General features: G+C 34.3%; 1 protein-coding gene across 3 annotated transcripts; it reads right to left on the minus strand.

The window, feature by feature from the left end:
• Positions 1-802: 802 nt before the first annotated feature.
• LOC108998054 (floral homeotic protein AGAMOUS) lies at positions 803-12,105 on the minus strand. 3 transcript variants are annotated; one of them, XM_018974483.2, is made up of 9 exons: positions 11,787-12,005; positions 11,252-11,487; positions 5,853-5,934; positions 3,073-3,134; positions 2,876-2,975; positions 2,681-2,722; positions 2,129-2,170; positions 1,744-1,913; positions 803-1,108 (listed from the first exon to the last, which is right to left on the minus strand). In XM_018974483.2, the coding sequence occupies exons 2-9, from the start codon at positions 11,476-11,478 to the stop codon at positions 1,105-1,107; spliced, it is 729 nt and encodes a 242-aa protein (XP_018830028.1). In that variant the 5' UTR covers positions 11,479-11,487; positions 11,787-12,005; the 3' UTR covers positions 803-1,104. The 3 variants fall into 3 exon arrangements, 2 of the variants coding, with proteins under 2 accessions (XP_018830028.1, XP_018830030.1); XR_004801087.1 differs by having other exon boundaries at positions 1,744-2,170; positions 11,787-12,105; XM_018974485.2 differs by lacking the exon at positions 803-1,108 and having other exon boundaries at positions 1,740-1,913; positions 11,787-12,044.
• Positions 12,106-16,053: the final 3,948 nt, after the last annotated feature.

The following is a 16,053-nucleotide window of genomic DNA, read 5'->3' on the forward strand; positions in this document are numbered from 1 at the left end:
GTAGCAGAGCTTGCAATTGCTTGGGCTTAGCTAGATAACCTCTCTTTCCAAGCTCGAATTCAAGAAAGACACTTCTGACAAGGAATTATAAGCAGCCGCTCTGGAGGAGGTTGCTCATGAATTAGGAGCAAACTTAGCCGAGGTAGAGGCGCAAATTAAATGAGGCTTTAAATCTCGATTGTCTGAGGAGGTGGCCAAGTTCAACTGCAAATGAAGGCATAAAAACAGGGTAGTGAACTTGAAATAGCAACTTGAGCATGTGCCATGTGGTGACGTCCGCAACTATTCTTGGGAGTTTGAGACCTACCCACCACTGTCTAGAACTGCCCCAAATCTACAAAAATGCCTGATGTAGAGGCCCGACTGATGATGTTCCCTGTGTGTCACTTGCTTCAGACGCAGAGAGCCAGCCCAGAGGTTATACGGGATATAAACTGGCCAATATTCCGAGCTGGAGGAGGAAGATGACGGTATGGCCAATGATGTTATTTCCTCGTAAACTCAATATTTTGTAGCCACAATAGCAATCAAACCCTGTATAGTTCAATGTTCTAATAAAAAATCATCATTTCAACTGTCTTCGATCATTTTTCTTTCTCTATTTACAATAGTTAAATGACCTGTACATTGTATTCTGATCGACTTTGGCATCTGCCCTGCTCGTTAGATTCAGAGTAAGGACTTGCATGCCCCCCCGCTCATTAGATTTCAAGGAACGATCACTATTATGTAATCAATAATGAAACTGAAAGTGAGGTTTCGGATAAGATATTCAGACTAAACGAACAGCCTAAACTATGACTGTAAATACAAAACACACGCAAACTTGTATATTTTGGCAATTCAAGAGAGTACGTACGTACTAGTTTTAAGACCAAACCAGTCTAATTATGATGGGATATATGTTAGTCAACTGTTACAGATCAGTTCTTACTGCAAGCATAGACACACACAAAATAAATCAATCTCTAATAACACACTTAAATGAGTCTTATAACGCTGTCTTACAAAGCCGGCCATCACCGCGACATGAGAGGGTAATAACCTTAGTTTAGTGCCTGACAACATACCCGTACGTAGCTTTCATTTGATACGTACGTACACTTAACTGCAAGGAAATTAATCATAAGACAGTATATGTTAGATGAATATTTTGAAAGAGATGTGAAAAGTTAATATTGGGCTACTTCAAAGGCGCAGAGACACAATTAAACAACCAAAATTGTTGGATTGAAGGTGGAGAAAGATGGGAAGAGCGAAAGCAGTAGGATGGAATCTGATAGATTTCAGCGTAGTATTTGAGATAATAAGCCAAGATATATAATAGTACTATGTATTAAATGAGTTAAAATTACAACATGATGAACATACTCCATATATTACTCAGAATTATTTGTCTATTGGCCTGTGATATTGTAGGACATTTGCTGGCAAACAACATCCTATAGTTGATAATCACATGAACCATCACACGGCGGGATGCATGCATCGTGCATGCAGTGGCGATGATTATACTAATTTTAATCTCTCCTATATATAGTTCCAAATATTTAGCTGAATGTGATTATTTGAATGTGCAAACATTTTGAATAAAAGATCTTTTAATGAAAAACATCAAATGCTACTATATCATGAATGATCATGTCCACATGCAAAACGATAGAAATGCATGTTACGGTTGTTGATCACGATTATGACAATGGTGAAAACGTTAATGATGAATTAGATATATATATATCTTACACTAATTGAAGGGCCATCTGATCTTGGCGCGGGTACTGATCATGATTGGGTTGCAACGCATCAACTTGGAAATAGTTTCGAGAATCAAATGGTTGAGAGTGCATGAGCTCAAAGTTCCCCCCTCCTGGCATCACGTTCAGGTTTTGCTGGTTCCTCTCATTCTCGGCTATCTACACCATCCAAAAAATCTTCATACAGCTTAATTATCATTGCTACGTACGATTACCAGCATGCAAATGGCCGGGGTGCACGCGTGCATGCTAGCTCTATATGTACGGATCATATGTGTGTGTGTGCGCGCAAATATACAATATATGTATATATGTATTTGTATACATTTACATGTTATATATACGCATATATGCATATGTGAGAGAAAAAGAACCTTTGCACGAAGAAGCTGGTTGTTGTTATGCAAGTCAACTTCCTGCAATAGATGGAAATATGTAAAGATCATGTCCAAATATGAGATGCTATGGCCTGCAGCTAGCTTTCCAGAGCTTTCATGTTAATTACAGACACAAAATAAAATGAGACAACTTTATGTTAATTCATGATAAATTGTTGTTTGTCACATGAATTCATTTCTTCTCGAATGAAATATTACTCGTAGCAACCGCAATTCATCACTGATTGATTTTCTTTTTAAGAAGCAAATGCGTTGATATTAAAAATATGCATATCATATCTAGGCTTCACAAAGACAATGAGGCTGTCCATATATTACTCAGAAGTTGTTCCACCACCCTAATAATCAAAGAAGCATATTGATCAGACATATAATTAATACAACTTTCCGAAATGGTAATTAATTAAGCTTTGTGGAATGACAAAACAGGCTGATCTACAAACATCTCATAAAAATTTTAGAACATTATTAGTGCAAAAAGAGGATAAATTTAGGCATGAATATTAGCACAAGAGAAGGATTGGTTACCCTTTTTTGCATATACTCAATTTCTGCAAACAAGAGCTCATTCTGCAGGTTGATATACAAGGGAAAGGAAAGAAAACAAAAGAAAAGGTAAATTGTTAGGGTGAATTTGGGATCTAGCAATAATAATCGATGACTTGTTAATTAGATAAAAAAAGAAAAAGAAAACTTTCATGGAGATCAAGATGAAAGAGCTACCTTTTTGGATCTGATTCTTCTAATTCCACTTTCTAATTTGCTCTCCAAGCTCTTGAGATCTTTGAAAGCCATACCGCTCAAAGACTCACCCAACATTTTCCTAGAATTACATCGTCAAAGAAAAATTTATTGTAACGTATAACTCATGTAAAACTCCAAGATAATGAGAATGTCATAGAGATACTTATATATATAACCTGTTTGATTCTTGCACACTATTTATCTGTTGTCGCAGAGTAGCAGCCTCTCGCTGGTAGAACTGACATAAATATTAATGTTAATCAAGTACTGTTAGGTCTAGCAGAAATTTTCAATCTAATATATATGCTCATGAGTGGTGAGCGATATTTTATACTTTTAGCGCAAACACCATTAACATTGCAACAACCATCAAGCACTATTTCAAGTCAGTAAGAACCAGATTTGCCAACCATTATATTTGTGTCTAGCTAGAAAAATTTCATCTACGATGCAGATAGCTAAGGCTAGAACAATGATTCTCAATATATACAAGCATAAAGGATTTGTTCCGATCAACAAAGGATCGATTATCATTTATACTTTTACATCCTATTATGGTGAGAATCAATAGTAGTACGTACTGAAGATATAATATAGCAGCTACAAGCCTAAAAGACCTCAACAAAAGAAGACCTCAAAGCTTTTTTCTTTTTTTTTTTGACCTTTTAGAATTAGTTCTATATATAGGTTAACCTTTAACTAAGAATGGATATGACTTGACCTAATTTAGTCTGATGAAGCCTGTCCCAAGCTGGTCTTGTTGTACACGTTCATGTGGTGGATGGCTATATATATATATATATATATATATATATATATATATATATATGTCAAATTCAAGCCAATTTTATGTTGCTGTACGTACTTGTACGTGCAGTTTGATCGTAGTTTTCGAGGCTCGAGTCTTCATTGTGATGTATGTGCATGGCCATGCATGGTCCATATTCATGTAAAGGGTTGCTTGGGTTATATATAATATGTTTGCTTACAAGGAAAAAGAAATAGAAGAAAACATTCAGATTTGTACGTATGATCGATTTACCCAACGTCCAAGCTAGCTACAGTACTATTAAATTAAACACCATATTTTTATCAATAAATTATAGAAGATCATCATGATATGAGCTAATTTCTTAATTAAAATCATGAAACATATTATAAGGTATATACTATGAACAACATAAATGGTTTATAGGTCGTTATTCATGTTAAAAAATGAATGCTCCTTGATGAACTTAACGCGCAAGCTGCATGCAGGAAATAGAAGTATACAATGAAATTAAAGGGAAAAGCAACTTTGCGCCGGGGTTGGGGCGGGGAAAGTCTTACTACTGGTGTTGTTACAATAGATATAACATCTATTAACGTTAATAATTAATTAGATAGATCATGTTTTCATGGTTAGATTCAACTGTTTCTACTACAGATGATCAATTAGCTAGTACTAATTAACTGTAAGGGCTTGGCAAATTACTAGATTCATTCTATTTGCGATCAGATCTAATCACAAAATGTTGTTCAATATAAAGTGAATAAGATCTAAAAAATGGATATTAATGTGGATTGGATTTGAGAAGCAGCTAAATGTTACGTTAAAAGCAAATAGTACTCATCAAAATATAAGTTGGACTATTGGTGAAAGTAAAATTATAACAATAAATTAATGGCGATTGCCAAGCGTTGGAGATAATATCAAATTAAGAGTAGGGATTTATGTCTTGTATTCAATTATACTTGATTTGGTTTTCATGATTATCAAACCACTTTGATTTGATAGTATCTTGGTTTGATTTTAATAATGATTAATATATATAATATTTGTCTTATCTCGTCCCAATATAATTTTTCCTGTAAATAGGAATATTCAATTACACCTGAGAATAACAAATATGTAACTTGATCTATCTTTCTCTGGCCTCTCTCTTCTCCACCTCATTTTTTATTATATTTTATTTTCTATCTTGGTATCAAAGCACTTGACTAACGCGAGACTCGATCATGTTGACTATTTCTTTAAAGTTCTTTTACTATCTTTACCTCTCACAAAATTTTCATCACTTTCAACTATGTTTCGTCTCAAATTCATGTATTTGGAGTATCTTTATTTGTTGAAAGCCTTTTTCCTCGGGTCTTGATGATCTGTTGTGAGCATTGCTCAAGTCTCAGACCCATTTTTTTGGCATTTAGATTTTGGTCCTATAATTTACCAAGGCCAGATATATGTAGCCCATTATCGACTCAATTTTTCCATCTATTGTTAGCTCTTTGTTGGCTTTGGCCTATTATTATCCACAACTTCATATTTGATATTCCATCTAGCAGTTACTTCATCACCGTCACTTTTATTATCTCATCAATGATCAATCAACAAATATAAAGACTACAATCAAATTTCAAATTCAAGATTTCAAAATTCTTGAGTTTCAGGGAATGTTGGAGACTTTGATTTGATATAATCTTGATTTGGTTTTCATAATGATCAAATCACTTTGATATTATCTTGATTTGGTTATCATAATTATAAGATATTTTTCTTATATTATAATCTCAATACAATTCTTCCTATAAATAGGAATCTATGCCTTGAATTCAATTACACTTGATAATTAAAAAAAACATAGCCTCCAAAGTCTCTCTCTCTCTCTCTCTCTCTCTCTCTCTTTCCTTCATTTCATTTCTTATTATATTTTATTTCTATCATAAAGATCCGAAAAAGGCAAAAATAATTCACAGTTCTTGTCCATTTAAATCGTCCATGTCTCGAGCATTTTTGTATATATATAATATCCTTATCACTTGTTCAAGATCATCATGAAGTTATTTAAAAACACATGTATGCATATAAAGATCAAGCTCAATTTCTTTTGTTTATCACAATGAGAAGTAATAACTAAAAAATATCTGATTTTTTCCAGGTAACATTGTATAAAATTAAAGAAAATATATAAACGTTTACCTGAGTATTAGCTTCAGAAACAGACCCAGTATTGGAGGAATCTGCGCATGCTTTCTTGTACCTGTCAATTGTTGATTTGACACTGCAATCATAATATTGGGAAATGAACAAAATGAAATGAGAATTCCAAGTTGGCTGTGTGACGTACAACATAACACAAATATGGACAATATATATTTGAATTTATCATTATATATATATATATATAGATAGTCATTTCACGCTACAAGAAAAATGTGCATTGATTATGGGTTATTTATAATAAAAATGACTGTTTGTGATAAAAATATATTAATTTTAACAAAATATAATTATTTTAGTAAGAAGTAATTAGCAATAAATAAACAGTTTTTTTTATAGTGAATTATGACATGCCAATCATTGAGCACGCATATATTAAAAGGATTTTCGGTCTCGCTACTTGATCTTCTAGCTGGGTATAATTAGGATTAAGAGATGTTACTCAAGCTAGCCACAAGCTTGAATTTCCCGGCCATGACCAAGGTGCATGTAAAACCGATTGTGTCAAAATTTAAGCTTATACGTGGCTTGTGCTTTCCTTGCATGACCATAATTATAAGTGCTATCGAAACCAATCACAAATATCTGATCGTAAGACATGAACTGTGTCATGATCTATGATAGAGTACTGAGATAACAAAGATATTAGGGATTTGAAAGATCAGAGATTATAACATTATATTTAATATATATAAATATATATATATATATATATATATATATTGTAGGTGGTGAATGAGATTCTATATATATTGCTTAGAGAGAAAAAGTGCTTGGAATTTGCAATGATTTATAGGGATCTAACAAGTCACGTCCGAGGGTAAGTCCATTATATATATGTGAGTTGGACTTTGCTTGGACCTCTCCAACCTTTTTTTTCTGAGTTTAATAACTCAATTAATCCAAAGAATTTCTAATATATACAAGAAATAATGCAATATTACAAGTAAATGGATTAGTCCCTAAAGCACATTATAGTATCCTTAAATCTAGATCGCTTAGAGTTTTTAGTGGAAAACTAGCTAGGGCGCCCTAGAGTATGAGAGATAAACATATAAAATGGACCCCATAACATTTATTAAATATTTAATGGTGCACAAGAAATTCACTCGAGTAAGTTATAAATGTTGTAGAGTCCACTTCATATATCTATTTGTTTCACACTCTAAACTTTAAAGTTCGGCCCAGGACTCTAAGAGATCCAAATCCTACACTAACAATAACTAGTTACAATCAAAGTATATCAAATCCAAACAAAATTAAAAAAACTAATCCCTTTTTAGAAAGTATGCATCAATTTTCCTCAATTTTACTCTATCCAAAATACCCTAATTAGAAGGAACGCAAGGATCGATCAAGAGGGTTTAAATTCTTTATCTTTCTTCTTATTCTTATCATGATCACAATCCTCCCGATCTTCACTATTCCCCCTATTTGAATATTGGAGCGACCATCTGACTTTCCATGAGTGGGTTCTTCCCTTATATTCATTCGTTGCTCTCATTTACTTCTTCACTTACTCAACTACAAGTACAAGTACATTGTTGTCACCCTTACTAGAATTCTTCTTTTGCCACACTGGAATAATGCATCGAATTAGATCGATGCACCGGTTCACCACTAGAGTTTTCAAAGATATGTAATTCCGCTTCGATCCACTAATTGTACGTACTGCTTGTTCACCATTACTAAAATAATTGAACAAGAACTTAGGTAGCTCCTTAGGTTCTAAGTTCTAGCAAATGAATGTGTAATCGTGCGATAAAAGGGTTATCGCACTCGATGGAATCTCGATATAGGTTCTAGCAAATGCAGACACCTCATAGTGCATGCATGGCAGTGCAACCATCCAAGTAAGAGGGTACCAAATGATGCTTTCTAGGCATTCCATATCCTCGATCTATGGTGTCCACAACAGTATTAGATTTTATAGAATTTTACCCATGCTGGTGTACTAGAAAACATCATTCCTAGCCTTGTGCTCACTTCAATAATATCATAAGTTTACATGTTGACTAATGTTACTCGTCATCTTTTTTTTTATCATCCTCCAGAGCTACCGTATTTGATGTGGTATAAAATAATCGTAAACTATTTGTTATGTTCTATTTATGAACAAATTCGCATCAAGAAAGAAATGTTGAGAAGATGATAATAAAAATAATTATGAATAAAACTTTTTTAAAAATATATGCTTAATTAAAAATAAATATTTCCATAGAAGTATATATATATATAGCCATTAAAACAACCCTGCAACCGAGCTCCTGCATGCAGTTTAATGATGGAAAAATCAATACATATCTCCATCAGATAATTAATTTAGACACACACAACAAACTGGGAGGGTAACATGAATCAGTCAATAAAGTAGTTGAAAACCCACTACTTGAAAATGTTTTATAGTACTGAATTCTACTGATGAATAAACTTGTAAGTACAAATCAGGGACGCGACTGTTGCATTCTATTATATGGAGTAATATTAATCAATCTCCAGCCTGGTGAGCAGCATATATATATATATATATATATATATATATATGCATGCATACATCTTCAATCTGGGGCTTTGGCTCGTCCTAGCTAGTTACTATTTAATGCATGTGAAGGCACTGCATGCATGGACCACGAAAAGCTAGCTGTGTAAAAGGGAAATCAACCAAACCATAATAAAAAAATGGGAAAAGGGACTAAACTCACTACTTTCATTTTTGTGGGAAACTTGTTTCGTTTGTGTCAGGAAAAATAATGTATAAAATAGATGACAGAAATCTGAACTAAAACTACAACTGACAGTGTATCAAAACGTTACCTATATATATATATATATATATATATATATAATATATGCGTCATGATAAACGCTAGTTGTTGATAAATCCTTAGAAGTCTCCCATTTATGATGAGTTGGAAGACATGGCGCATGTATTCTTTTGTGAACAATTCATTAACATATAAACATCTTTGGCATATATTTATATAGTACTGTGTGTCTTGCTAGCAATTATATATATATATATATATACTAACTATAAAAGTAATATTAAGATCATTACCACGAAAAATACTAATAGCTTTAAGATCAATCATGTCTCATGAACGTGACCCCAAATGAATACACATATTATTCATCATGGAAGCTGCGGGAATTAAGCTGATTAAGCTTAGATCCTCAGATCATTAGGGGAAAATGACAACGTCTCTTTACGGTCAAATCAACTAATTTATCGGCTAACTGATTCAATATTTAATACGTACGAAACCCAAAAGGCAACTGGAGGATTAAAATCTCAGTTTTCCGTCAGAGTTGCTGGGTAGGAATGTGACAAGCTAGATGTGACACCCAACAACGTAGGAGTATGTATAGATAAGGATAACGGGAAAGAAAATAAAGTGTAATTAATTAAAAACGTTGCAGTGAGATTTGAGCCAACATTTTCCAGGTTCTGATACCTTAATTTCGTCGAGCAGCTGATTGGCTATCTCTGCCATGCTGGCATTACCCGCTGAAATATGACTGGCCAAGCAATATTATCAAGTACGTACGCATTACACGATGGGTAACCCCCTCAAACTACAGCGTCTTACCCACCTCGATAGTTTGCGAAAACTCTAAAGAATTGGGTTTTGAATAGGTAAAAGTTGTAATAAGATATTAAACATTTGCTCTGATCAGAGCCGTCCGTTCCCGCAGCTAGCAGCTCAGAACTCTCCCATTGGCTTGCAGTTGTCGTACGACGTTGTCTCTCCTGACTCCTTTACTCTCTCTCTCTCTCTCAACCTTTGTCTTTCTCATGAAGCTTACATAAATATATCTACGCAAGATCTTTGAGCAAATGCAAAGGCCAGCCTATATTGCCAACAGTGACATTATGATGACCCGGGATGCGCCACTCTCATTGACTCGTCACTCTCTTTCAATCTGTCCCACTCCTCTTTGCTATTTCAGCTTTGGTAAGGAATTTTACTCCATGAATGCTAATTAGGAGAGTGAGAAAGAGAGCTCTAAAAGGAAAAGAATTAATTCCCCAGTTGGGAAATAATCTGCACCAATATTAAATATAAAAACTAGGGTTTCAACGGATGAAAGTTTGAAATGAAGACAACCCATTTATGCAAGAAAAAAAAAAGGAAACGAAGATACCCCAGTATAAGAATCATGGCATAAACTCTGCTGTCAGAAGTCCAACATGTATGACGTTACCAAAGATTCTTTGAACTCCGACAAATCTTAGTCCGATCCTGAAACCCTAACTTAACCTGTCCAGTTCCTAAGTAAATATTTGAAAAGGGAAAAAAGCGGTATTATATCCTTGGTTTTGATTGGCAGTACTGGATGAATTTTTTTCGTGATTTAAGATTACCCATTAGAGTCTTTGGACAAGTTGATTACGCCATGCTGTTGCCATAAACCCTAATTCGGGTATATCTGTCTACTGTGAGAACATCTAGCTAGCACGTACGTGGTACAACTCAGATCATTAGGGATTTGTTTTTAGTGGTTAGTGGGTAAAACCTAAGTTAGGTGCGTGTTTTTGCGACTTGATTTGGTTGTAATTGGTAAGAAAGGGGAGTTTCAACGAGTTGCAAGAGATCAAACTCATTTGGGTTTGGAACCCTAAGTTTCTCCTTTTATTTTTTTTTATTAAAAAAACACTTGATAATTTTTTGAAATCGATCGTACTTTGATTTCTTGATGTCAAACTGACGTGCCATTAAGGAAGTGTCAAGGAGATGGAGGGGATTGGGCTAATGAGAACGTGCCAGCTTTTGTTGTAGGCCTTTTTAGTTTTTAACTTCAAAGATGACAAGAGAGAGGAGAATAATGGAACGGGAAAGGGAAAGGAAACAGAAAATTTAACAACGGATAGAGGAGATCGATAGAGAACAACGAACGGGATAAGAGAGCTGATCTCACAATCCCGCATACATTCCCAAATCTTTACTTGTTTCTACTAACAACTGTAACGTTCTCTATGTCTATCTATTACACCAGATCTATAACCAAGAACTAAAAAAATATGATCAAAAAGAGAAATAAGGAAAAAAACCTATAAAGCTCATGATAGAGGGGAAAAAAACAAAACAGAAGAAAGGGATAAAAGTGAATCTTAACTGCACCATTAAAATGATGATGTTCTAGTGCTTAAATTCATGACCCAAAGATCAATTGCAGAAAAAGAAAAAATCTTTACAGATAAAAACTAAGATTTCAAACTACAGAGAGAGAGAGAGAGAGAGAGAGAGAGAGGTGCTTAGAAATAAGAAGATAGAGAAGAAGTTGACCAGGTAGTTAAGATCGGTGAACAAGAACAAAGAAACAAGTCTAAAAATTTTGAAAAGTTAAAGGGCATTTACGAAGCAAGCCAGATATACCTGTTGTTAGCATACTCGTAAAGGCGACCGCGGCTAGAGAAGACGATGAGGGCAACCTCTGCATCACAGAGAACAGACAATTCATAGGCTTTTTTGAGCAAGCCGTTGCGCCTCTTACAGAAGGTGACTTGACGATTAGTAGTGTTTTCGATCCGCTTGATTTCAATCTTTCCTCTGCCCATTTTTCTCTGGGGGGACACTGACATCGATTGATCCGGGTATGCCATGGTTGTTCACTGAATCAAGCAGAAAGAAACAGGTCAATAATTCATCTCGAAAGAGAAACACAAGCACTAATATTACACAAGAACATGATTTTTTTTTTCTATTGTACTGCCCAAAGAAATGAAATGAAAAAATTGAAATCTAAGAATAGCTTTCGCAGATTTCAACATCTTGTGAGCTGCAAATTTACATTTACTTTCAAGCTGGGTATGCTAGTGGCTTGCTCAATCCAGGATTGAAGTGGAAAAGAATGATTAACCCAAATTAAAGAGGGGGAAGCACTTGAAAATGGTTTATTTTGCTGACTAACCTGGTGAGGAAGCAGGTAAATTTTCTGCCTTTGTTATTCTCTCTTCTATTGCCACAAATCTGGACAGGAAGAAATGCAGAAAATTGAAGCAAAGATGGGCGAAGAGAAGGGTACGTATTTATAAAGAAAAAGGGACCTTTTAATCCAGTTTTCTATTTTTGAATAAAAAGAAATATCTCCTACTTATTCTGCTGTATGCCTTTTTAATTGGGTGGAGGGGTCTCTTGTATTCAGGTCGTGGTAATTGGTAATAGAGGAGAGGAGACGAAGCAACTCAGAAGGCTAAAATGGGAATCAAGGCAAAGCACAATACACATACTCTCTCTCTCTCTCTCTCTCTGTGGTGCTTTTCTTTCATGTGAATGATGGGTGGCATTAGATGGGAGAGAGAGTACTGTGGAAAGGGACTTCTGAAAGGGATTCCTTATGGGGTGATTGAGACAAATACAATGGGCAAACACCAAACAGTTTACATTTCTATATAAAAGTGAGAGGAAAAATGGATGAAACGACTAAACCAGTCTCATTTGCCCATTTAAGAAAATAACGGGTCTCATTTCATCTTTCTGATTATATTTTTTACTTCTTTCATGTATTTGAGGATGCATGAGAGAATTAGCATATAATTTATATGAACAATATATATAAAAAGGTTCTCATTTTTCTCTTTTTGTTTTTTACTTTTGCATTAAGTACTACTTTATATGCGGAGGCAGTCGAAAAGATCATTAAAGTACTAAGAATATTTCTACTAATTAGGTCATTAAGTACTTAAGGCCGGGAAATATATATAATACTAATTAATTATGAGCTTTATTAATATTCATCTGATCTTCTGATCTTAACCTAAAAGCTTTTTAGCTAGCTGATCAACTTGAGATCACTTCAATCAGTTTCTAATTAGCAGCTTATTTATATATCAATTAATTATCATGAAGAATATTTAACTCATGTTTATCAAGATCTTCAGGCTCTAGTTCTTTGTCGTAGCTAGCTAGCTAGGTTAATTCATGAAACCCTGCTTTCTGTTGGAGTTTTATTTTAATTTTTCTAAGCAAGCATATATATCATTTAGATACATATAACGAGATATATGAGCAGAGGGTGAGGTTCCCAACAAACACTCCATTACAACGACCACAACACAAAAGTGAAAACAAAAACGGGTTTTGGAACCAAGATCTTGGTCCCCACCCATACCTTGCCAAGAGGGCACTATCTTAAATGAAAGTTTTTTACAGTTCGCATAGCTGTGCGAATTGTGATTTCACCGCTGGAGGTAGTGGATGCTGAAGGTATACTGCAGTTTATTATTCTAAGATATTTTTTGAAGAGACCCGTATTTCCTTTCTCAAGATCATTGGTTAGGGAAAGTAGAAACATAGTAAAAAGACCGGCATCAAATGACTTGGACTGCGGCTGACCGAGTTTCTGGGGCGGCGCATGGAGACTACACGCCGTTGATTGTGGGATCGGGGGGGGGGGGTTAGATCTAGAAGATCTTAAGGTGGCAAGTCTACTGGTACGTTGAGTGTAGCCTTTGGACACATTTTTGCATGGTGGCGCGTGATGGCCATGCGTGGAACAAATTGCAGGTGAGTATCACACGTTGAGATTTTTGTAGCAGTTTTGCTTCGTCCTGATAGATCGGCAGTTAGGGAGTTGTGTGGTGGGACACATGCAGGCTGTCGGTCATCGGAGTGCAGTAAATTTGACTAAAATCGAGTTGATCGGTGGAAATAAAGGATTAAAAATATTAGCATAGAAACTTATACACAGACATGTACTGGAAAAGGAATGGAGAGATGGATGAAAAAAGCTCCATGCATCCTCCTCTTCGATGAAAATACTAATAAAAAAAAATTAATAACTTTCCTAGAGAGGGGCAGGAGTTTATCTTTCTAGAAAGAGAGAAGCGTGGTTTCTTTTGGAGTTACTGAATTCATAGTAGTGCTTGTTTGTGTGAGAGAGTACGTAGTAGTACTACTGGTCAATGGAATTAATGAGTTGTTGTACTGCTTACAAGTTTTAATTATTGGCTACAAAAACATGATTTGGTGCTAAGAAAATTGGATTTCGATCGTTCCACTACTCCTCCTAGCTAGAAGGGTTCAAGGTGCTGAAGATTCCACAAGCTTATAATTATTACATAGAATAATGTTTTTATGCCGTCTCATTTTATCCCCTCATTTTGAATGTTCATACCTTTAATTTGTTTTTAATTTTTTTTCTTTTACTTACTGATTGAGGAAGTAGTGAATATTATTAGTGTATTGGTATTTTTTTAAATATTTAAATATATTAAAAAATATAAAGAAAAAAAAATGTACTAATGGGCATGCCCAACAGTCAAAACTAAGTGGCACACTAGCACTACCCTATTATATATGTATACAAACAACTTCTGGATGTTGAATCCTTACAGGCTCGTATTCTGCACGCGCAGCTAGCGATGCATATTTATTTAATTAATGGGTCAAAATATAATTGAGTTCTTTTGATAATTAAGCATTAATTATTTTATTTTAGTTTTTCTTATTATAATATATATATATATATATATATATATAATATGAGTAAGGCTACATACACTCATAGAGTGTGCAAGCGTCACGCAATATTTTGAAAAAAAGTTAGATCTATTATGAATTTTTTTTTTTAGGTCCCGTATTTACTCACATTTTCAAAGAAATTGCACGGGACTTGCGCATTCCATAACTATAAATATCATTTCTCATATAATATAGATGATTTGTATGATCTTACAATTCATGCATTTCATTTGAAAAAAAGTAGGTAAATATGGAGACCTACAAAAAAAATCTCACCATTTTATACTAAAACCAACTGTTTTTCAAAAGAAGTATTATACAAGAGTTGCATGTTCTAAGATTATACGTAGCATTAGTACTCAAATATATATTCAGTCGTAAAAATCCAAATAGTAAGAATTCTCAAGATAGGGAGGTAAATTCTGATGTGTGTCGACACACCCAATCACATCAACTTTCCCTGAATGGAAAGTTGTGACAATTTATGTACACTTACATTTCATCTACCTCAGCATTCTATTATATATGCAATTGCCATGCACTAGTAATTAGTCTAGCTGCTATATAAGTACCCATACACATGATCATGTACACCCAATATATATATATATATATATATCTTTGTTTGTTGGAATTTTTTTTTCTTTCTTCGGTCTGGCCAGCTTGCTCTCTCAAGTTGAATGCAAAACCTAGATCACAATGTACCTAATACTGATCTTGGCTTCAAGCCAGGCTAAATTTGCTTACCTGATCTAAAATAGGAAGGCTATGTTTATTGTCCATCATGTCCTTGATCGTAGGTCAAATCTCTTTATGGTTTTGCAACAAGAAAATCTCCCCCGTATCTACTATGAGGACCACATTGTGGGCAACTCTCGTACCATATTCCTCTTGCATCACCACATTTAAAAATAAATGAAAAAAAAAATTCTTGTATGCATGTGAGGCTCACACCCTAATTCAACCTTTTAATTAATTACATGCATGGGTCAAACTGGCATTCATGAATCTCAACCTGATAATTTCGTGTCGGGTTAATGTTGAATTTGTGAGCTTTTACAAAAATTATCAACTCTAAATGCTGATCATCGAGTTGAATCGATCGATTCATATATGAGCCAATCTCTTAACCTAACCAATGTAATTTATAAACAAGTCAAATTCTTCAATCCTAACAAGTTAATTTCATGTCGAATCTGCGAGCCTTTTAAAAAAAAATTTCAAACCCTTGGTTGAATATGAATTCCATTGTAAAGCAATGTAAAAGTAGCAAAACAAAACAAAAAAAAGATATATGAAAAGCAGCTGCATGCATATTGGATGAAAATCATGCCTTTCTTAATGCAAACTATATTTTTACCAAACTAGGAACTCGATCAATTAGAACATAAGAAAACCACTTGAACTTTCGTATTATTGATCTTGATCAAGTACTTATATATGGGCTTTGTAAATTCAATTAATCATGTAATCAGTGCGAGAAATATTGGGTACTTATATACCACCTATATATGATCTATATATATAGAACTAAACAAGAATTCGACTACTCTCTCTCTCTCTCTCTCTCTCTCTCTATATATATATATATATATGTTTTATTGATATGTTTTGATGAAAAGATCACTAATGTGACTGGATTATTAACTTGTTTAGCTGATCAAAAGGGAAAATAATTTCTTCAGTTTTACATGATATTTTGATTTCCACAGGCC

Source organism: Juglans regia, chromosome 3 (assembly GCF_001411555.2).
Source record: "Juglans regia cultivar Chandler chromosome 3, Walnut 2.0, whole genome shotgun sequence".
Lineage (NCBI taxonomy): Eukaryota > Viridiplantae > Streptophyta > Magnoliopsida > Fagales > Juglandaceae > Juglans > Juglans regia.

What these genes read in the sequence shown, in the direction of transcription:
- LOC108998054 (XM_018974483.2), bottom strand. Translation starts at nt 11,478, where the DNA reads ATGGCATACCCGGATCAATCGATGTCAGTGTCCCCCCAGAGAAAAATG. An exon ending in GAAGAATCAGATCCAAAAAG is followed by an intron (nt 2,723 to 2,875) that starts GTAGCTCTTTCA and finishes ATCAACCTGCAG; the next exon opens with AATGAGCTCTTGTTTGCAGA. An exon ending in ACCAGCTTCTTCGTGCAAAG is followed by an intron (nt 1,914 to 2,128) that starts GTTCTTTTTCTC and finishes TGGATGGTGTAG; the next exon opens with ATAGCCGAGAATGAGAGGAA.